The 21125-nt window shown below is 51.6% G+C and overlaps 1 protein-coding gene across 5 annotated transcripts; it reads left to right on the forward strand.

Annotated features, from left to right (window-relative positions):
• The first annotated feature begins 8 nt into the window (after positions 1 to 8).
• Positions 9 to 19263, forward strand: LOC125425079. 5 transcript variants are annotated; one of them, XM_048482564.1, is made up of 15 exons: positions 9 to 215; positions 3109 to 3315; positions 3490 to 3671; positions 4431 to 4548; positions 5891 to 5968; positions 6839 to 6958; positions 8133 to 8355; positions 8978 to 9111; positions 11024 to 11224; positions 12375 to 12523; positions 12672 to 12831; positions 14995 to 15103; positions 16830 to 16963; positions 18221 to 18332; positions 19113 to 19263. In XM_048482564.1, the coding sequence occupies exons 1-15, from the start codon at positions 39 to 41 to the stop codon at positions 19169 to 19171; spliced, it is 2163 nt and encodes a 720-aa protein (XP_048338521.1). In that variant the 5' UTR covers positions 9 to 38; the 3' UTR covers positions 19172 to 19263. The 5 variants fall into 5 exon arrangements, 4 of the variants coding, with proteins under 4 accessions (XP_048338521.1, XP_048338523.1, XP_048338522.1 ...); XR_007243317.1 differs by lacking the exon at positions 16830 to 16963 and having other exon boundaries at positions 19113 to 19241; XM_048482566.1 differs by lacking the exons at positions 16830 to 16963; positions 18221 to 18332.
• Positions 19264 to 21125: the final 1862 nt, after the last annotated feature.

Below are 21125 nucleotides of genomic sequence, written 5' to 3' on the forward strand. Positions count from 1 at the left end.
AGGAGTGGTATAAGGAACTGAGGGCGCTCCTTGAAGACATGAAGGACAAGTCGGGACATCTGAAGAAGCGGTGCCTGGACCGCAAGACGGAAGCTGGGGCTGCCTGCAGTCGGGTGAAGGCCGTCTATGGGAGAATAGACGAAATCGCCGAGCTGGAGAGGATGCAGGATGTGACCCAGCACCTCGGGACGGTGAAACACATCTCTGCTGGGACGGCAAGTGACACCGGGCGGGGGCTGGGTGGGTTTGTTGGCCTTCGTACGGGGCTGGTGGCTGGGGCATGAATTCCGAAAAAGAAATTAACCTTCTGTCAGAACAGCATTTCTCAGTGGAGAGCACGGCATTTTCTTCAGCCCAAGCAGACCTCTGGAAAGTTTGGAAATGGCGCAGGCTTAGAAGGCTGAGCTAGCCTGCTTCATTCAATTTAAGGCCCCTTCCACATACGCAAAATAATGCGTTTTCAAGTGGATTTTCTATTCCGCACAGTTTCAAAGAGCACTGAAAGCAGTTCGAAAGTGCATTATTCTGCATGTGCAGAATGAGCCTAATCCATACTGTTACAAACTCTTTTACATCGAACAATAAACCTCCAGCTATGGCCAAGCAGCACAAAGTCAAGATGGATGGATTGGCTTTTGGGGTCAATCGGGGGGAGGGGGGACCAAGCAGAGCTTATTCTGCTCTGCTAGAGACTCATCCTCATCAGAGCTTCATTGGGGAGTCAAACTGGGGTCCTAGTTAGCCCTCTTGGGTGAGCATTAACCAGTAAGGAGTACACCCGGATTCCAGTATTTGAGTACATCTAGTTGAAATGGTTTACCAAGGCACAACACAAGTAGTGATGAAAAGAAACATAAACAAAACAAAACTCAGTGCAGGAAGAACGACCGACATAAAGCAAGGACAGTGGAACGACATGAATGAAGATAGACACAATAAGAGACATAATACTCTGACCTTCCAATTATCTCCTGCCTGTCTAGTTAAAAGCCTAGCCAAGTCCTCTAATTTGTGAGCCTGCTGAGAAATCCGGTAGAGGTAAAGGTAGTCCCCCGTGCAAGCGCTGTGCAAGTTATTATTGTCCCATGGGGTGACGTCACATCAAGATGTGTACTAGACAAACTTGGCTTATGGGATGGTTTGCCATTGCTTTCCTCAGTCATCTACTCTTTATCCCCAGCAATGTGGGCACTCATTTTACCAACCTTGGGAGGGTGAAAGTGGGGTCAATATGATGCCTGTACTGAAAAAACCAAAGCCCACCTTTGTCCCCAGTTGGGACCCAAAGTGACTCGTGTTGTTCTCTCCCCCATTTTATCCTGACTGGCCCATGGGGCCTGGCAGAGTGAGGATTCGCACCTGGGTCTCCACCTGGATCCTCGCTTGGCTCTTAACCACTCCACACAAGTACGGTTCCTTCACAAAATTTGTATATTTTTTTAAAATTTAGAACAACAAAAACTTGGGACTGAAAATATTAGACCTTATACTTTCAGCCCAGCAGCATTTTACTTGTGGCAGCCCTCGGACCGCCTGTTATTTTCTTTTTCTTTTTTTAAAGACAGCAGGCCTTTACAGGAGCCACCTTCTGTCAGAACCCCAATAAATCCACAAAGACTCTTGTTGTAGAACAGCAGCTTTATTGAATCAGGGTCTTCCTTGGCAAAGCCAAGACTGAGAATTGCCCGCGAAAACTGCAATAATAAAAGAACTGCCAGCCCCCCCCCCAGCCTGGGAAAGACCGCCAGAAAGCAAGTGCATGAAGATAACAGAAGATGAGTAGACAGTGACCTTGACGCCACCTGGAATCTCCACACATTCTACAGCAGCTAGAAAAGGCAGTTAGAAATACAATTAACCCCTGCCAACCTCCCCTCAGTGAAATAAAACAGCAGCGTTAGCAAAACCCTAAATACAGGCCTCCTGACACTTTCATAGGACAGTGATGGCGAACCTTTTCGAGACCGAGTGCCCAAATTGTAACCCAAAACCCACTTATTTATTGCAAAGTGCCAACATAGCAATTTAACTTGAATACCGAGGTTTCCGTTTAGAAAAACGGTTGGCTCGAAGGCGTGTGTTACTCAGGAGTAAGCTTGATGGTAGTCAGTGGCTTTGCTTTGAAGCAACCGTGTAACGTTTCACATGAGTGAATCACGACCCTAGGAAGGTTTGCTCAATAGCAAGCCCCATTGCCAGCAACCGAGCTTACTTCCAGGTAAAGGATCGCACTTTTTTTCTTTGCATGAAAATCAGTGGGGTTTAACAGCGCTTAACAGGGTTACCTACACTACTTCCTGAAAACTAGGTCTTACGTTTAATGCTAATAATCAAGCCCAGGCCAGCCTAGATGTGTGGGGGTGGGGGGGACTCTGCGCATGCCCACAGAGAGGGCTCTGAGTGCCACCTGTGGCACTTGTGCCATAGGTTCACCATCACTGTCATAGGAGGTCCTTGTGTCCTGCTGTCCCTTGGGGAGGCTGCATCTGCTCTGGAGAGATTCCTTTTGCCCATCCTATAATCAGCAGAAATTGGGGTGCGTCCAGTCAGGTCAAACTTTGGCCTCCAGTGAGCAAGATGGTGTCTGGGTTGGTGCGGATCCCTTGTATCCTTGCACGTACACAAACAAAACAAAACTTTTTAAAAAGTTCTCTGGGGGGTTGTGTGGTGGTGGGGGGCCTCCTTGCAAGTGTGCATGGGAGGGGCTGGCTGGCGGGCAAGCTGCTCCACTTTCCTGACCACGTGTTCCCAGTGCTACAAATGGGAGTGAAATAACGAATCCAGTTGATTTCAGGTAAAGAAGGTTGGTCTTGTAAGACATTTAAAAACAAACAAACAGTTATTCTGGTTCTGGTGGGTTTTCCAGGCTGAGTGGCCGTGGTCTGGTGGATCTTGTTCCTAACATTTTGCCTGCATCTTCAGAGGTGTATCACAGAGGGAAGTCTGTTACACACTGTGTCTAGTGAGAAGGGAAAGTTTAGTGTGGTATATTGTCCATGTCCCAGGGTGGGGGACAGTTATTCGTTTAATATGAACCTTCAAGCTGGTTGGATTTTTCTTTTTGAAGGAAAGAAACTGATCCTTTGCTTGTGTTGATTTCTTGCTCAGGCAGCAGACTTCCGCAAGAATATTGAGAAATTCATTGATTCACGCACTGATAACTTGCGTGAAATGAAAGGCGGAGAGTTCTGGCCAATTGTGAAGTGCGTGAAGATCCAGGTTGCCCAAGCAGAGGTCTTGAAGACGGGCGTGGTGCTGGTGGATCTGCCAGGAATCCGGGACTCGAACGCCGCCAGGGACAGCGTAGCCAAAGAGGTAGGGTGGGATCCTGGGGGCGCCTGCAGCGGTCTCCCTTCACAATCCCGTGGCTTGATCCCAGTGGCGTCTCTGGTGTTTCCCTGCACAAGACGCATGTGAGTTTCCAACCAGGCTATGCCTCTGGCATGTGTAAGTCCCCCTTTCCCTCTAACACGTGGTCTTGCCCTCCAGTACCTCAAGAACTGCAATGCGGTGTGGGTTGTGGCCAGCATCACTCGGGCCGTGGATGACAAGACCGCCAAGGAGATCCTGAACGGCCACCTCCGCAGGCAGCTCTTCATGGACGGCCAGTTTGGGAACCTGGCTTTTGTTTGCACGAAAACGGACAGCTTCAACATCTCGGACATAGTCAGGTGACTTCCGCTTCCCCCAGACTGTGGGAGCGACTGCGCAGAGGGTAGCAACAGGCAGCCTCCCTCCTGCCTGCCTTCGACAACTGTGTCCCATGCGACCCAGCATGCCAGGATGAGAGGCTGCATCCAAGCGGGGGGGGGGGGGCAGGAAGGGAAGGGGGGTATAGATTCAAACGCTGCTGCTGCTGATGGCAGCAGTGGCGTAGGAGGTTAAGAGCTCGTGTATCTAATCTGGAGGAACCGGGTTTGATTCCCCGCTCTGCCGCCTGAGCTGTGGAGGCTTCTCTGGGGAATTCAGATTAGCCTGTACACTCCCACACGCGCCAGCTGGGTGACCTTGGGCTAGTCACAGCTTCTCGGAGCTCTCTCAGCCCCACCCACCTCACAGGGTGTTTGTTGTGAGGGGGGAAGGGTAAGGAGATTGTCAGCCCCTTTGAGTCTCCTGCAGGAGAGAAAGGGGGGGATATAAATCCAAACTCTTCTTCTTCTTTGTTGGAAAGCAAGTGGGGGGGCTGAGTGTGGGTAGTGGGGGGCAGGCAGGGCAGAGCTGGTGATTTGTGGGTGTGTCCCTGCATGGCCAGGGGTTGGACTTGGTGGCCCTTGTGGCCCCTTCCAGCCCTACGATTCCTTTGCTCCGCTTGCCCGACAGAGGCTGGCCTTGCTGGCTGCCATGGCGGGGAGAGCCGGCTAGTGGGGCTGGGGCTGCAGTTTGAGTCCTGCACGTTTTAAGCGATGCTCCGGGTCGATTGACCGTGGCAGGGACCTGGACCTGAGAGAGGAGATCCAGCCCTTGGAAGAAGAACTGGAAGAGCTGGAACACCAGAGAGCACAGGTGGCAGAGGAGAAGAACCACCTTCACCTGGCTCTGCAGCCAGAGGTAGGGGAAGTCCTTCGAGTGAAGCTCGGTTCCCTCAGCCGTGCTGCTGGGCGGGGGCGCGTCCCCGGGCAGATGAGCTCGGCCGTTCCTCCACGCTGAGCCAGAGGATCCGTGCCTTTGATCTTGGGGGAGAGAAAAGGCTGAAATTCTTCACCAGCTCCAGTGGCCAAATCCAAATCCAAAACCTCTATTAGGCATAAAACCGGAGTGTGTCATGAGTTCCAAATACAATAAAAAGATCATTATTGCACAACTTGCAGTGCACAGAGTAAAAATGTAGCAACAGCTTCAGAGATTTCAGCATTAGAGTTATTTAGAAGCTTAGCCATTTTTATCTTATCAGAAAGGAGCATAAATCCTGTTGGTCATACAGTTCTCAAATCAGTTCTGATGTTGTTGTATTGTGAACAGTGAAGCAGAATATGAGAAAGTGAATCAGTTGTACTAGGACAGAAACGCTCATTTTGTGGGATGTTAGAGAAGCGACCTTGAAGATGTACTGGGGGAAAAGAGTTACACCTTGCTCTAGTTACCTTGAAGATGTACTGGGGGAAAAAAGTTACACCTTGCATGACCCATCTGCAATTGTAATTAACACGATGTCCCAGGTATATAGCAGGGATAGATTTCTGAGGGATAGAGCTCCAGTGGCATGAAGGTGAATCTGAGCTGAGTGGAGGGGGGACGACTCCTGTTGTTCACTCACCCCGGCTCACCCCTCCAAGGTGGCAGAGTCCTCCTCTCAAAGGAGGGGCTTCACGTGAGCCCCAGAGCAACCAGCAGAGCTCCCCAGGAGGCCTGGGGGACGGTGCCGACTGGGCTGCGTGCAGCAAAGTTAATGAGCCCCTTGAACATCTGTGTCCTTTAGAATCCTGTGGACTCTCTGCTTCCAGAAAATTAACTTTCTGTAGCTTCTGCCCATTAAGTCAACCTTCATGGTTTCTGCCCCTTTTCCTTGCTGTGGGAAGGAGCTGAGAGCAGGCAGGCAGACCCCTGACGCCCCCCCCCCCCCCCGAAGAGCTGATTCAGCTGCTTTTCTGATGTTTCAGATGTTTCTAGCTCCGTCTGAAGGTCTGGGGACTTGGAGTGGGGGTGGGGGTGGGAAAGCCCTGACTCTTCTTTAAGAGAATGGCAACCTGAGCCCTGCAGTGGAGTGCAGTTTCTGGAAGCGCCTCACGCACACAGTTCTGGGTGCTGCCGCTGCTGGGTCTTGAAACTGCGAACTGGTCGTAGGGGATGCACGACAGACCCAGTCGATTAGTCGGGCACGGCTGTGCCTGCTGTCCTCGTTCTGCCCAGGAAAGTGAGAAGTGATGTCGCTTTGTGTTTTGTTGCATGACAGCGGAGGCAGCAGGGAGTGGCGACCACAGGGCCAGCCTGGCTGCAGAGACATTATGAGTTCCTGGAGAAGGAGTTCCAAGTAAGTTGTCCTCCTTTTGGAAGACTCTGCTGCCTCCCCCCCTCCCCTCCTCCGGGGCTACATCCTTAGGAGGGCCTCCACAGTTTGCCTAAGAACCAGCGTGGTGTAGTGGTTAAGAGCAGGTGTACTCTAATCTGGAGGAACCCAGTTTGATTCCTATGACGACTGAGGCTGAGATTAAGCTTGGGAGAGCCACTCTTATCCCACCTCGGATGCCGAGGTCATGCACCATCTAATGACTCCAGACTGGCAGCTGATGATTGTTCAAGGGATTTTGTGTGAAATTCCACAGAAACCAAAGAAATAAAACATAAATGCATTTAGAGATTGCTCAGCTGGTTACATTCCTTTTGGTTCTTTGCCCCCATTCTGGGAACCCATGGCCCAGAGATGCTTCTCTGACCACGTCTCAAGATGGAATTCCAAAACCTTTGTTTTCCCCTTTTCAGGAAAACTCTGTTCAGGCCACGAGGTAATTTAGGCCTTTAAAGTTTCATCCTGGCACCTTTGTATGGCTTCCTGTCCTCCCTCCAGGAGATCAAAAGGCAAAGATGCTTTTCACAGTCATGTGTGATTTTGCTAGTTTTACAGTACTATTCCATCATAATTCCCCACTCTGCCACTTGAGCTTTGGGGGCTTATCTGGGGAACCAGATTAGCTTGTGCACTCCCAACACACGCCAGCTGGGTGACCTTGGGCTAGTCACAGTTCTTTGGAGCTCTCTCAGCCCCACCCACCTCACAGGGTGTTTGTTGTGAGAGAGGGAAGGGAAAGGAGCTTGAAAGCCCCTTTGAATCTCCTTACAGGAGAGAAAGGGGGGGATATAAATCCAAACTCCTCCTCTTCTTTCTCCTTCCCTCCTCACATAGGTGAGTGTCTTGCAGAAACAAAAGGAGGCCAAGCTGCGGGCCATCAGTCTGGTCTGTGTTCAGGCCCGGAATACGTTTTCCAAGCACCGGATCCGGATGGATTTCAGCACCGGCCTGGAGGTAGGAGTGTGGCTTGGGTGGTTGGGGTGGGCCAAAGTGCAGAAGGGAGCAGCCAAGATGATTAAGGGGCTGAGAGCCGAGGAATCTGTAACTATTCTTGGTAGGGAAAAGGGGAGCATGAAAGAGGAGGTCCATAAAATTACGCATGGGATGGAGGACAGGGAGAGAAGATTTTCTTCCTCTCTCAAAATGTAGTGTTCAGGGCCACCCTATAAAGTTACTCAGTGAGTAATTGAATTGCAGGATTTGTTGCCAGTGGAGATCAGGGTTCCTGCAAGCATGTATGTCAACACAAGCCTTTATTGGCATATAAAACAGGACAAAATTTTAAAACAAAACAAGCTTAAGAAATGCAGTTAAAAATACTAATTTCCAGTATAAAATTTGCCACAGTTTCACAAAAGAGCACATCAGAGCTGTTCAGGAGATTGGGTATCTTACAACACTCATGCCACTGAGAACATTGCAAGAAAATGGAATTCGTGTATTTCATGCGTATCTTATTGTATTTAGGGCATAGAAACAGAGAATGGTCAAGTGTTTCAACCGTAGTCATATCACATGAACAAACTCTTTTAGAACGTTCCATATTCTTAAATCTTCCCTCCAGCAGAGCTGATGGCAGCACATTACATCTTGCAGTAGCCGAGTCTCCTCTGGGTGGGATTAATCAGCAGACGAAGATATGCTGCCATAATTCCACGCTCGCATGGGATTAATAATGTAGTCGGAGAACAGGTTGTCTTGGCAGCAAGAGTCAAATTATGAAAATCAAGATCCAAGAGCCTATTCTTCACTAGTCTGAAGGCTTCCACCTTTGTGAGCATAAGGAGTGATTCCAAGGGGAAACCAATAGCTTCAACCTTTCTAAAGATCAAAGTATACCATTCTGAAATAAAGTGATCTGATAACAGAGGGAATATGCATGTATGTCTGTAAAGGGGGGTTGGGTGGCTTCATGGAAGACAGATGGGATGCTCAGTCAGGCCTCCACATTCGGAGGCAGCCCGTGTCTCCTGTGCTAGGAGGCCACATCAAGGCGTTAGACTGGATGGAGTGCTGGTCTGGTCCAGCCAGGCATTTCTTATGTGGACTCATTTGCCCAGAAGAGGTTGTTGCTTTCCCTCAGCTGCCGGGCTCTGGGCACGGGGCTGTGAAGGTTTTCTCATTGCAGGAGTTCAGGAGGAAAGCTGAGCTTTCTGAGTGCGACCTGGATGGGGACACAGACATGGAGGACGGGGACTTTGCCGGTTCGGATCCCGGTGATGTCAGGGAAGCCGAATCCCAGCGTGAGAAGCTCCACGTCTTCACCGTCAGCTCCACGGAGTATCTCAAACTTAGTGGGAAGCTCCTCAGAGACGGTGAAGCTCAGGTCTTCCATGACCCCCAGGACACAGGTAGGGGCTGGTCCCCAAGCCCTGCAGAGTTTGTGGTCTTATGTAAGTCGGGTCTAATAGAAGTCGGTAGGGCTTATTCCCAGTCCTGTGACTCGTAATGCAGAGGCATTGGCCCGTCTTTGGCAGGCAGCGGAGGAAAGCAGAGGGGCCAAAGGGACTCCTCCTCCCAACCCCCTTGAGTCTCTCCCTCTCTGCTCTCCAGGGTCTCGGGGGAAGGTCTTTCGCGTCACTGCCTGCCTGGTCCTTTTAACTGGAGATGCTGGGCACTGAACCTGGGCCCTTCTGCAGGCCAAGCTGTCCCTCCCCTGCCTGCCTGCCTGCCTCTTCCTCCTCCTCCTTTGGCCACCTCCACAGCTTTTGCCGGCCGGCTGGCTGTGTGTACTTAGCAGAGATGGAAAGGAAGTGGCTGTTTGCTCGCTTAGTGCTGCTCTGCTTCCGTTGCCATCTCAGTCATCATGCCTTCCCCCTTCCCATTTCCTGTTCTCTCTACTTCCTGAGGGGCTGGCTGTGCAGTAACCACCTGGCAACGCTCTCGTGCTCGGTGGGCAGCTGCGTGGGCATTGTGATTTCTGTGGCAGCTGGGAAGAAGGTCCTCAGAGAATGTTTCTCTGTCTGTTGTCAGAAATACCAGCTTTGAAGAATTTTGCCATTGAAACAGCCTTGAAAACTAGCATGAAAGCCACGGAAAAGCTCATCCGGGATGTGGCTCGGGTCATCAGCCAAATAGTGCATTACCTGACCAACCAGAGAGCGGAGGTGAGCAGGCCCGAAACTCACCAGTATTGCTAAATGCTAACCTGATTGCCCAAAAGCAGTGGAATGCAAGATGAGCAGTCCCAGCCCCCTAAATTAAGGAACAAGCTGCAGCAGGTTCACTAGAGGGACTCACTGAAGGTCCATCCCTGCTGCGGAAGCCCCAGACTCAGTTCTGTGGGGTTCTTGCAAGGGGGCCGTTGTGAAAGCCCAGGAGAGGAAGCGTTCGGTCTTGAACCTTAATCCAATAAACAGACTCTGTGTTGCTGATGTTCAGTGTTGATGGATAAGCTCAGAGCACCAAAGCTTGGCAAAGCCCATTCTGACTAATCTGGTCTTTGCCATCCCCTTTATCCCCATTGCCAACCCCCCCCCCCCCATTTTCCCAAGAAGTTTGAAAGAAAGAGTTTGTGGAGCCAAGGCGCCCCAAGGTCAGGGATAGATAGTGATAGAGAGCCACCTGGCATCCTGCCTCCGCGGAACACCGTATCTCATGCGACCGGGGTGTCAGGGGGAAGCCTAGTTATATACAGAGTATGTGAAGCCATAAAGGAAAGATCAAGGAAAGAATGCCCCAGATGGCAGTGGTAGCATAAAGCAGAGTGGTTACATATATCTTGTAGCAGCATTTATATATAGTTGTGTTACCTTGAGTTAGGAATGCATCTCAGTCACCTAGATAGCATCCCCCTGACAGGAAGCCCTGTCGGTTTGCTTCTCCTTCCAAATTATGTGCATCGCTGTCCTTCAGAGTTTATGTTCTGGCAAGGGAGGAGGAGCAGCAAGCGTAGCCGGCTGCCTGCAAGCCCCAGCATCCCGTGTGCCGGGGTCCCTGTTTGTGGTCAGTCCATCTCTTTGTGCCAACAGGATGTAGGCGCTAAAGATGTTGGAATTAGAGTTGGGAGGCACTTAGAAGAAGAGAAGAAGAATTTAGATTTATATTCCCCCCCTTCTCTCCTGTAAGGAGACTCAAAGGGGCCTACAGTCTCCTTTCCCTTCCCCCTCCCCCCACAACAAACACCCTGTGAAGTGGGTGGGGCTGAGAGAGCTCCAAAGAACTGTGACTAGCCCAAGGTCACCCAGCTGTCATAAATTGGAGTGCACAGGCTAATCTGGCTCCCCAGATAAGCCTCCACAGCTCAAGTGGCCGAGCCGTTAATCAAACCCGGTTCTCCAGATTGGAGTTCTCCTGCTCGTAACTACTTCACCACGCTAACTCAATTTAGGTTGAAATCCCCCGTCTGCTGTGGAAGCTTGTGGGGTAACCTTGGGCCAGTCCATCTCACAGGGTGTCTGTGAGAATACAGGGGAGGAGAGGAGGCTGGTGAAAGCCCTCTTGGAGAGCAGGGTGGGGGAGAAATGAAGTAAATAAAGAAAATGGCCCCTCCTCTGTTGGTAGTCAAAGCTCCAGTTGATGGATCTGTTAGTGCTTGAAGCCCTGCTTCTGGTGTTGAAAATTGTCCTGCCGTGAGCTGGTGAATTCTGCAGTGGAAGGAGATAAGGGGGTCGTGGGTGTGTCCAACCCCCCCTCCCCCCAGCACTTTCCCATCAGTGTTTGGTGGGTGGGACTGGCAACGGTCTCCTGGCTGAGAGAGCTCTTCGGTTCTGCTTCTAAGCTGTGCTGCTTTGGCCCCCCTGAACGGCCTTACGAGCTGAAAGTTGCACTGCGAGTCCCGTGACAGTGAGTACTTTCGCCTCCTGCAGGTGAGCTCCCAAAGGCACCTGGTGGGCCACTGCGAGTAGCAGAGAGCTGGACTAGATGGACTCTGGTCTGATCCAGCAGGCTAGTTCTTATGTTCTTACTAATGTGGGCGGGAACAAGACTGGCCCGAGAAGAGGGGGTGCCTGTGGCCGACCACTCTCGGGTGAACCGGACAGGATTGCCCCTAACGTCCTCCTTCCCGCTGCCCTCCAGGACGTTCATCACCAGGCCCAAGCCCAGGAAATCCTGCATCAGGCCTTGCTCGACCTGCCCCGGTTCCTCCAGGAGGCCGCGGACAGCACCTTCCCTGACGTCCAGTACTGCTTTGGGGTCCGGATCCAAGCCAGCCTCCTCAAGGGCGCCAGCAAGGCAAAGGAATCATGCCAGGATGTTGTCAGAAGCTGGGGCTCGCGTGTAAGCAAATCCCTACGGTGCTTGTGCTCTCTGTCCATCTTTCACCCCCCACCCCGGCCTTCCCGGCTTGCTGTAGCCATTCTGCTGGCTCCTCCGTATTCTCTGTGCTGCAGGGTCAGGCTGGGTGCAAATCCGGCCCCTGGAGTGCTGGGTCCTAACTTTGGGGCCACCACAATTTAAACTGAGTGGCTCTGTCTGGATGGTTTGAGAGAACTATTTTTCAGTTAGCCTTGGAATCCCTGGGAAGGAGAGGTCTGTAGCAGGGGTGTGGGAGGGCGGACAGTGTGGGTGGAAGGTTAGTAACCCCTCCCTAAACAGGGTGTGTGAGCTCCATAGAGATACCCTATAGGTCATTCATTTAATTCAGTTCTGGCAAGAGAACTTCTGTCCAGGCCACTGTGTGTGTATATGTGTGTGCGCGCACATGCAAAATGATGTCAGCTGACTTATGGTGACCTCAGCAAAGGGCTTTCGGGGCATGTGGGGAGCAGAGCGGGTTTGGCATTTGAAGTCGTTACGGGCGACGCAAGGAATAGGCGAGACACAGCGATATCATCCGGTGGAGAGAAGCCAGTGGCGATATAGCGTGATCCGTGGATCTGGCTACTCTGCCGAGCTGGCGGTCCCTGGCACCTTTTATTAGGGGTTTGGGGAAGGCGGGAGAGCGGGAGAATGTTGCACAATACATGAATCATAGGGGCTGCGTACGTGCGGGAGGAAATGTTCCTGTCTGGGTCTAATCCATACCTTTGGGAATGCACCTTTTGTCCCTTTGTCCGGGACATCTTGTGACCCGTGAGTCACGGGGGTCTTGTGACCGGTGAGTGTGCTTGCCCAGAAGGCAACAGATGGCGCAGGCATTCCTGTGCTCTGTCTGAAGCTCTGCCGGGTTCGCTGGCTCACCCCTACAGGCATTGTCTTCTGCTGCAGAGCCTTCCTTGGTGGCCTCTCATTCAAGCATACAACCCAGAAAACACACAACACCCAAAAGGATGGATGTCTTATTCGCTGCTGACTTTCCTCATACTGTTAATTACAAAGCTGCGTCTTAATATTTAACTTCTCCTGTCTCCCCTGGAGGCACTTTTCTTAGAAAGAGGGACAAGAGTGTGTCATCTGGCGCTTTCTGCATTCTCTTTCCCTTCCGCAGGAATATGGGATCCCGCACGGCACTTACCATGCTGTGTGTCTTCGCCGTGGTTTCTACACCTCTCCACACTATGGATCTGTGGATTTCAACCAACACCTTGCGAAGCCCATACAGGACGCCATCTTTGTAGCCTGGAATGAGGTTTTCAGGTAAGGAGTTCCATTCTTTCTCCTTGAAGTGGGGGCTTGGCTGACTGGGCCGCTACAGGGTTTTGGGCTCGGCGTTCTTGTGGAGGACTCTGCTTGGGCCTTCTCACCTGAGCAATCTTCTCTACTCCTTCCTCCTGGCACTTCCTAGTTCCAAATTGGAGGAGTCCTTTCAGCGCTTCACAAAAACCGTATCGGATCAGCTGAAGTGGTTCTTCGTGGAGCTCAAGCGGAAGCTGGGTGGGCAAAGCAGCCTCACGGAAGCCCTGGATGCTCTTCTCTTGCAGCAGATGGAGGCCGTTCAGGCGCGGGTAAGGCTGAGCCAGCCACACAGCTGCCGAGTTGGGAGGAACCTCTGTGCACCTGGGGGTGTATGTCTGGGGGGGGGGGCAGGGGGAGACTTGCAAACACAAAGGCTCTGCTGGACTCCATAGGGTGTCTGAAAGGCTATAAAAAATAAACAGAAGACTAATGGCACCTTAAAGACAAACAAAATCAACTCCAGCAAAAACTGTCATGGACTGCAATTGGCTTTCCCTGATGCTGTGCATAGATCCTCACTGGGCAATTTGTCACTTTCTGTGGGAGAAATAAATAGGGTGAAAAGTGGGCCATGAAAGGCAGGCTAAAATGTGACTCATGAATGAAAAATGCGGATTATAAATGTAGCAAATAAATAGGCTAGTTGACATCTGTAATGTCAAAGCTCTGAGCATTCTGGATCCCTTGCACCTAAGAACATAAAAACAAGCCAGCTGGATCAGACCAGAGTCCATCTAGTCCAGCTCTCTGCTACTCGCAGTGGCCCACCAGGTGCCTTTGGGAGCTCACGTGCAGGAAGTGAAAGCAAGGGCCTTCTGCGGCTGCTGCTCCCGAGCACCTGGTCTGCTAAGGCATTTGCAATCTCAAATCAAAGAGGATCAAGATTGGTAGCCATAGATTGACTTCTCCTCCATAAATCTGTCCAAGCCCTTTTTAAAGCTATCCAGGTGAGTGGCCATCACCACCTCCTGTGGCAGCATATTCCAAACACCAATCACACGTTGCGTGAAGAAGTGTTTCCTTTTATTAATCCTAATTCTTCCCCCCAGCACTTTCAATGAATGACCTGTCCCAGTTCCTGCAAGATGGAGCTGTCCTGCCAGGCCTGTGGTTGAGGTCAGCAGGTCACCCTTTTCATCTTGTTTTCCCCCTCTCTGCATCCTTCCTGTTTTGTGTCATTCCTTCCCCCTTAGATAGAAATGGATTTTGTGGCGCCATACGGTCAATCTCCTGAGGGAGCGGAGTGTGCATTTTAACTATGAATTTCTGTTGGGGTGGGGAAGGGAGGCCTAGGAATCAAATTACAAACATAAACAAGCAGGGCTAGGACTGCTGCAGCCCAGATGGCCCAGGTTGTCCCTGTCTTGTCCGATCGCAGAAGCTAAGCAGTGCTTGGATGGGAGACCACCAAGGAAGTCCAGGGTCAGATGTATTGTTGAAGGCTTTCACAGCCGGAATCACTAGGGTGTTGTGGGTTTTCCAGGTTGTATGGCCGTGTTCCAACAGCATTTTCTCCTGACGTTTCCTCTGAAGAGGCCAGCCACAGATGCAGGCGAAACGTCAGGAGAAAATGCTACTAGAACACGGCCATACAACCTGGAAAACCCCCAACACCCAAGTCCAGGGTCGCTACACAGGCTCAGGCAGAGACAAGCTACCTCTGCTTATCCCTTGAAGGCCCTCTGGGATCGCCAGGAGCGGACTTTGACGTGACCACAATTTCCACCACAAATTGGATATTTGCCAGGCTGATTGAAAAGCACCGATTCAACAGCTCTCAGGCCAGGCTGGTCGCATCCTGTTTCAGAAGCTAAGTAGGACCAGCCCTGATTGGTACTTGGATGGGACTCTCTTTTAGTAGAAGGAGGAGGAGGAGGAGGATAGGGGGCGAGGAGAAGGGGGGGAGGAGGAGGAGTTTGGATTTATATCCCCCCTTTCTCTCCTGCAGGAGACTCAAAGGGGCTTACAATCTCCTTGCCCTTCCCCCCTCACAACAAACACCCAGTGAGGTGGGTGGGGCTGAGAGAGCTCCGAGAAGCTGTGACTAGCCCAAGGTCACCCAGCTGGCGTGTGTGGGAGTGCCCAGGCTAATCTGGTTCCCCAGATAAGCCTCCACAGCTCAGGCGGCAGAGATGGGAATCAAACCCGGTTCCTCCAGATTAGATACACGAGCTCCTAACCTCCTACGCCACTGATGCTTAGGACCTCTCACATAAAGTGATGGCTCAGTGGGGAGTTCTGCTGAGCAGCAAAGTCATGAAAGCTGGAATAAAACCTTGTCAGTTTTCAGGAGTGGCTGGATTCCAGCCTTTACTTGCTGCCACAGGTTCAGCCACCTGCTCCTCCTCTGACATTGTGATCCTGGAGAGTTGGCTGCATTTGCTGCAGCTTCCCGGACCGTGCTCATGCTGTGTTGTGCTCCTTCTCCTCAGCTGTGCAATTTCCTCCTGGACCAGGAGTCCTACATCAGCAAAAGGCAACGGACCATCTCCCGTTTGCTGACGCCAGCCGTCCAGGCGGGCATGGAGCCAGCCTATGCAGGTAGGGAAAGCAGTCCTCTTGCTGAGCTGTTCCCAGCAGGCTCAGGAAAATCTCTGTGAAAACCAAGGTTCGCGTCACACACTAAGGCGGAAACTAAATTAACACAAAACCAATAATTCTCTGAAGTTACTACTATAATTCATAAAGTGTTGTATAACATACAAACAGACCACAGTCATGATTCAAATTCATCAAAATAATTGTCTTCAGTCTCTGTAAATATCTAGAGTCTCTCATTCAAACTCCCACAACAATTCATACAGTGTGACATTAGATGCAAAAGGCCAAAATAATGGCTCAAAGAATGTCAAAATAAATATCTCCAGTCTTATAAATCCTTTAAAGTCTCTCTCTCTCTCAAACGCCTCACGCGTTTCAAAAAGCGTTTTCGTGGATGTCTTCCTCAGGAGAAGAAATTCATAAATTCTCTTTTTCACATTTCTTAATTGCCATATGGATTTTCTACAAAAAATAATAATAATAATACTCATAGTTTTTTGTTATACACACTTATTTTTAAACATAAACTTATTAACATTTTTCACATTTTTAAACAATTTTGAACATTTTCAAACATTTTAAAGTGTTTTTAAACATTTTTAAACATTTTAAATCATTTTACATCATTTTAACAAATACTATACATTTTTATTATGATGAATAACCATTTTAGCTATCTTACTTATCACTCCGTAGAGCTGTCATGCAATCCTTATTTATCTCTCCGTAGAGCTGTGATGCACTCCAGGAAAATCCCTGCCTGGGCTGCACGGGGTCGAGAAGGGGGCTGGTGGCGCTGCCCTGGGGAACTTTGCTAGCCGCGTGCAGGATTGGGACTCAAAATATGGCTCTTCCCCCAAGGAGGAGGTCCTGCTGCTGCATGTATGCTGGAGTTTGCCCTGGAATGCTTCCTTTCTGTCATTTCTGGGTGGTGCGAGGGAGACGCTGGCGCTGCTCCCTGGGAAAGGTAGTTCCTCACCCGGAACGTAAGCTAAATTCCAGAGACATATAAATAAATGATGGCGTCCAGAAGGAAACTTTGAATCCAGATTCATGCTGCCAAATGGTGTAACCCCGTGGTGGTGAACCTTTGGCACTCCAGATGTTATGGACTACAATTCCCATCAGCCCCTGCCAGCATGGCCATGCTGGCAGGGGCTGGTGGGAATTGTAGTCCATAACATCTGGAGTGCCAAAGGTTCACCACCACTGGTGTGTAACTGCAGGATAGAGTGCAGAGGACACGGCAAAGAGAGGTGGGAGGCCCTCTTCAGTCCAAGACTCCTCGGGAGGGGAGAGAGCAACAGGTACCATTCAGCTCTGAAACCAGTGACCCGTAAGGTGGGTGCGTTCTGAAGGCAAGAGACTTTGGGAGAATGGTTTGCCCTTGTCTTTTCGTGGCTGAGAGAGTTCGAGAACTGTGCCGATGGCCCCAGGTCACCTAGCAGGTTTCATGTGCAGGAGTGGGGATCCAACCCGGTTCCCAGGCTAGGTCCACTGCACTCTGGAACTACCACCTGACCATGCAAGTCCCCGCGATAAATTCTCACGGATGAGAACCTTGTCTGATGAAACCGGGCAGCGAAGCCTGGAGCAGCAACTGCCAGAGGCACCTCCACCCCCCCCATCCCCTATTAGTTGCGCTTCATTGGCCACAGAAAGTGGGTAGAAGGATTGCCAACTGTTGTCCTTCCGGACTTTCCACCCCCACCCCTCCCCCAAACAGCTTGCAGTCAAATGTCTGGGCCTGGCTATTTCCAGAGGATGAAGGCCCTGATGGAGAGCTACGTTCATGACCACAAGGACGCCATCTTTGATGGGGCCACAGAGAAGCTGCAGCAGCAACTGCACCGGCTGCAGGCGAGTGTCACAAAAGCACCACCACAAGCTTTCTGGCTGCTGCATCCTGCGCCTAAGGAGGCTGACGTGGTAGTGGCAGAATGGCTGCCTCTTTCATCCCTGGGCCGTGTCTTCAGCCACTCGGGGTGGGGGCGGGGTCCAGCCTTTGGATCACCTGTGCTTGGCTGGCCCGTGCCCACGCCACCGCTTTGAGCAGTGCCGCGCAGCAACCAACGTTTGCGCTATGGAGTTCCATATGCCTCGTGTTTCAAGCCCCGCAAAGTGATTCTCCTGTCCTGGCTGGAAGGCTCCTGAAAGCTCCTTCAGGAGCAGTGCAGAAAGGGCGAGGAGGTTAAGAGCCCGCGGTTCCCTAATCTGGAGGAACCGGTTTGATTCCCAGCTCTGCCTTCTGAGCTGTGGGAGGCTCATCTGGGGAATTCAGATTAGCCTGGGGCGCCTCCCACACACGCCAGCTGGTGACCTTGTATTAGTCACAGCTCTGGAGCTCTCAGCCCCACCTACCTCCTGACAGGGTGTTTGTTGTGAGGGGGGAAGGGCAAGGAGATTGTCAGCCCCTTTGAGTCTCCTGCAGGAGAGAAAGGGGGGATATAAATCCAAACTCTTCTTCTTCTTCTTGTCTGTGTACATCAAAAACATGCAGCGCTTGAGGCTGGCCTGAATTCCCTGTCCTGAACATCAGAATCGTTGCAGCATTTTTAATTCACAAGGGTGAAATCAGAGGGAAAATCCAGTTGACCATGAGCCAGCACACACTGACACAGATGCTGAATAAATCCATCTTTTCACTCAGCTGTGCCTGCTCCTTTACTGTAGCCCCCAAATTGCCTGAGTTTTGTCGCAAGGAGGTGGCGTGATTCCTCGCACGGCCTTTCTCAGCGTCCAGGGACCCTCCTTTTCCTGCTCCGCTGGCTGGGCATCCAGCCCCTCTTGCAAGAGGTCGTGTGCAGGAGGAGCTCTTTAGCCTAGGCCAAAATCTCTTGAGGGGGAGGGGAAGCAACCTCTGGTTGTGAGTGGAGGGCCAAGAGCAGCGGGGCTTAACAACTGACTCGCTCATCCTCGCCCACCCCTGGCCAGAGACAGTTATCGGGCCGCCCAGAAGGCTGGACGCGCAGAGCTGCTGTGGCCTTTGAGGGCCACGCCTTTTATCCTCCCGGGCCCGGCAGGCGTGGAGAGTTCTGGCAACGTGAGGCCAGAGAGGGGTGCGTGTGTTCGTGCTGAGCCTGCCAGCCTCTCTTCTGCTGTGCGCGTTTCTTCCAGGAGCACATTCAAAGGAGATTTCAGAGTCTGGTTCTGGAACTGACTAAATCCCTGAGGATGCAGTTTGAGCCTCTCCTGAAGCCTGTGCAGAAGAATGCCGAAGTCATCCCAGGTGAAGATGCATCTGGGCTTTTCTGGCAGAAGTAGAGCGGGTGGCTAGTTTTAAATTTCTGGGCGGCCATGATTAAAAGAGACCTTGACCTGGGCTGCCATTGGTGATCGTCAAGAGTGGTTAAGAAAGCCCAGCAAAGACTGTACTATCTCTTGGAGACTTTATGAAACAACAACCGAATGGAAAACTCCTGGTGTCCTTACCACTGCAGTTATAGAGAGTGTCTTAACCTACTGCATCTGTGTCTGGTTCTCCAGTTGCACAGTGGCAGATAGGAAGGCCCCAAAGGGTGATCACTACTGCACAGAGGATTATCGCCGCCCTCCTCCTTGAAGAATTCTACAATCTCTGAAGGCAAAGAAAGCCCAAAATAGCTTCTGGAGAGACCCTGCCTCATCCGCACACTCTCTTTTTTTGAACTGTTACCATCCGCAGACGATACAGGTCTATCAAAACCCAGACAAAGAGGCTAGAGACAGCTTGTACTCGAGCTGTGGCTATGCCAACTCCGCCGCTTCGTGGTTGATATAAGTTTGGGGCCGCAGGATGGGTGGAGGAAGGGGAAAGTGAGGATGGGGTATGAGTCTGTGTGCATTGTGTGTGCATCGAAGAATGCTGCTGTAAATTTCGTTGTGCGTGCACAATGACAATAAATGCTTATGCTTAAGAGCTGAGGTGCTAGCGCCCCTCGGCCAGAGTTTGTGTCTGGGCTAAAACACACCCCAGGTGTAGATGCAATTCTGAGGCAGTAACGTGGGTTTCTTGGGTGGGTTTTTCCAGATTTAATGAGCATCTGTGCCAAGGTTGACAAGATCTGTAAGCTACCCAGGAGAGTATAAGCCCTGGTGCCTCTCAGGTGGAGGCCGGTTCCCTGGAGCCAGAAAGGGAGCTACGAGAGTCCTCGTCCTTTTCCTCGCACCAGCACAGACATCCAACTGGAATGTTTCTTCCCAACGCAGCCCGGTAAAATGAGCTCAGATGGTGGAGGAGCACATGCAGAAGGGCTTCGCCCTGGGGCCACAGGGAAATCCTCTGCACTGTGGAGGCAGCTTGTGAGCCGGGGTCCTCTTCCTCGATTGATTCTGCATGTATTCCCCAGTGAGGGTTAGAATTGAAGGTTTAGCTAGCGCATTTCCTGATCGCCGCTTCGCATCTGTGGCTGAATGCATCTTCAGAGGATCATCTGAAGCTGCCAGCCACAGATGCAGGCGAAACGTCAGGAGAGAATGCTGCTAGAACACGGCCATACAGCCCGGAAACCACACAGCACCCCAGTGATTCCGGCCTTGAAAGCCTTCGACAATACACCAATCAGAATTCTCTGGCTGGAACTTTCAGAAAACATGGACACCAAAATATAGAATTACAACTAAGGACAGCAAAACCGAATGCAGCCCTGATGATGCCTGCTAAAGGTGGACAGGGACGTGGGCACATGCATCTCCCTTGGGGGGTGGCCCCATAGTTGTGGAGCTGCCACTGAGAACTCTTTCAGATATCCCAGTCCCAAGCCTCGTGAAGGTCAAAAGCAAATCCTCTTGAACTGAACTAGGGAGTGGATCAGTCGCCAGTGTAATTGCTGCTCTGTTGGGTCAGGTGCTCTTGAGAACTGGCCCCGATCAGTAGCTGAACACTCTTCAAGAACAGCCGTGACTCGTCAAAACCCAGGTGAGGGTGGGGGCATCGCTGGGAAATCTTCACCTTCATATCCATTCTGTGACTTAACTGGCATTCTTGTGTACATATGCACACGTGCCTCCGTATACACTCCATGCCCCTGGCCCCTACCTGGTGGAACAGGCTTCCAGGTGAGATCAGGGCCCTGCGGGACTTACAAAGTTTCCGCAGGGCCTGTAAAACGGACATGTTCCGCCAGGCGTTTGGCCAGCCGGGATGATGTCAACTCCGCCATAAGAACATCTGGCCTCCCGTGGGTACATAAAGGGGGAAGGAGGGGTTGAAGCCATCTGAAGTTTTAGTATTTTATATATTATTTTATTGTAAATTATGTATTTGATGTTTTTAATTGTTTTCGTGTTGATGGACACCGCCCTGAGCCTTTAGGGAGGGCGGTATATAAATATAAACAATAAATAAAATAAATAAATAAATGCCGCCACCAGGCCGACTCACATAACTGTGACCACCACAGCTGGCTTTGGTTGCAGCCCTTTGAGGCCTCTGCTCTGGCCGGGCCTGATGCCCTGGGCTGGGGGGTTGCGGCAGGACTCGCCTGCTCACTAGCGCTCCCCATCTCCTGTTCCAGCCGCCGTCCGTGAATGATACCGAGAAGCTTCAGGGCCCCCCGTCGGCTGTGTCTGGCCCAGCACGCCTGCCGCAGGTGGTCTGTGTGGTGCAGCAGCCCCAGGCCTCCCAGGTGACCTTGTTCCCGTGTGGTCAGAAGAGGGCTGGGGAGACCGGCCAGGCCCAGCCGGAGAAGCGGCGCAAGAGCCATGCAGGACCGGACCAGGCTTGGCCCCCGCTGCCCAGGTAAGCCACTCGCATTCACCTCGTGCAGCAGGTTGAGGTTTCTTCCAGCCAACCCCAGAGAGGCCTCCGTCCTGCCTTGTGGAAAGATGGTCTGGGGCCAGTCAGGCTGGGAGCATCAGGCCCTCCTCAGTCATGGGGGGAACGTGGGGCTCATCACCACAGCTGAAGCTGCTTTCTGGGGCGTCCGGCCTGTGGCCTGTCCAGCTCAGTCTTCTCCTGCCGGGAAGGGGTAGCCGCGACCGGCCACTGCAGGCTCCTGGGACCTTTCCCAACCCTGCTGATGCTCAAGCGGCACCGCAGAGA

Source organism: Sphaerodactylus townsendi, unplaced genomic scaffold (genome assembly GCF_021028975.2).
Source record: "Sphaerodactylus townsendi isolate TG3544 unplaced genomic scaffold, MPM_Stown_v2.3 scaffold_19, whole genome shotgun sequence".
In the NCBI taxonomy this organism is placed as follows: domain Eukaryota; kingdom Metazoa; phylum Chordata; class Lepidosauria; order Squamata; family Sphaerodactylidae; genus Sphaerodactylus; species Sphaerodactylus townsendi.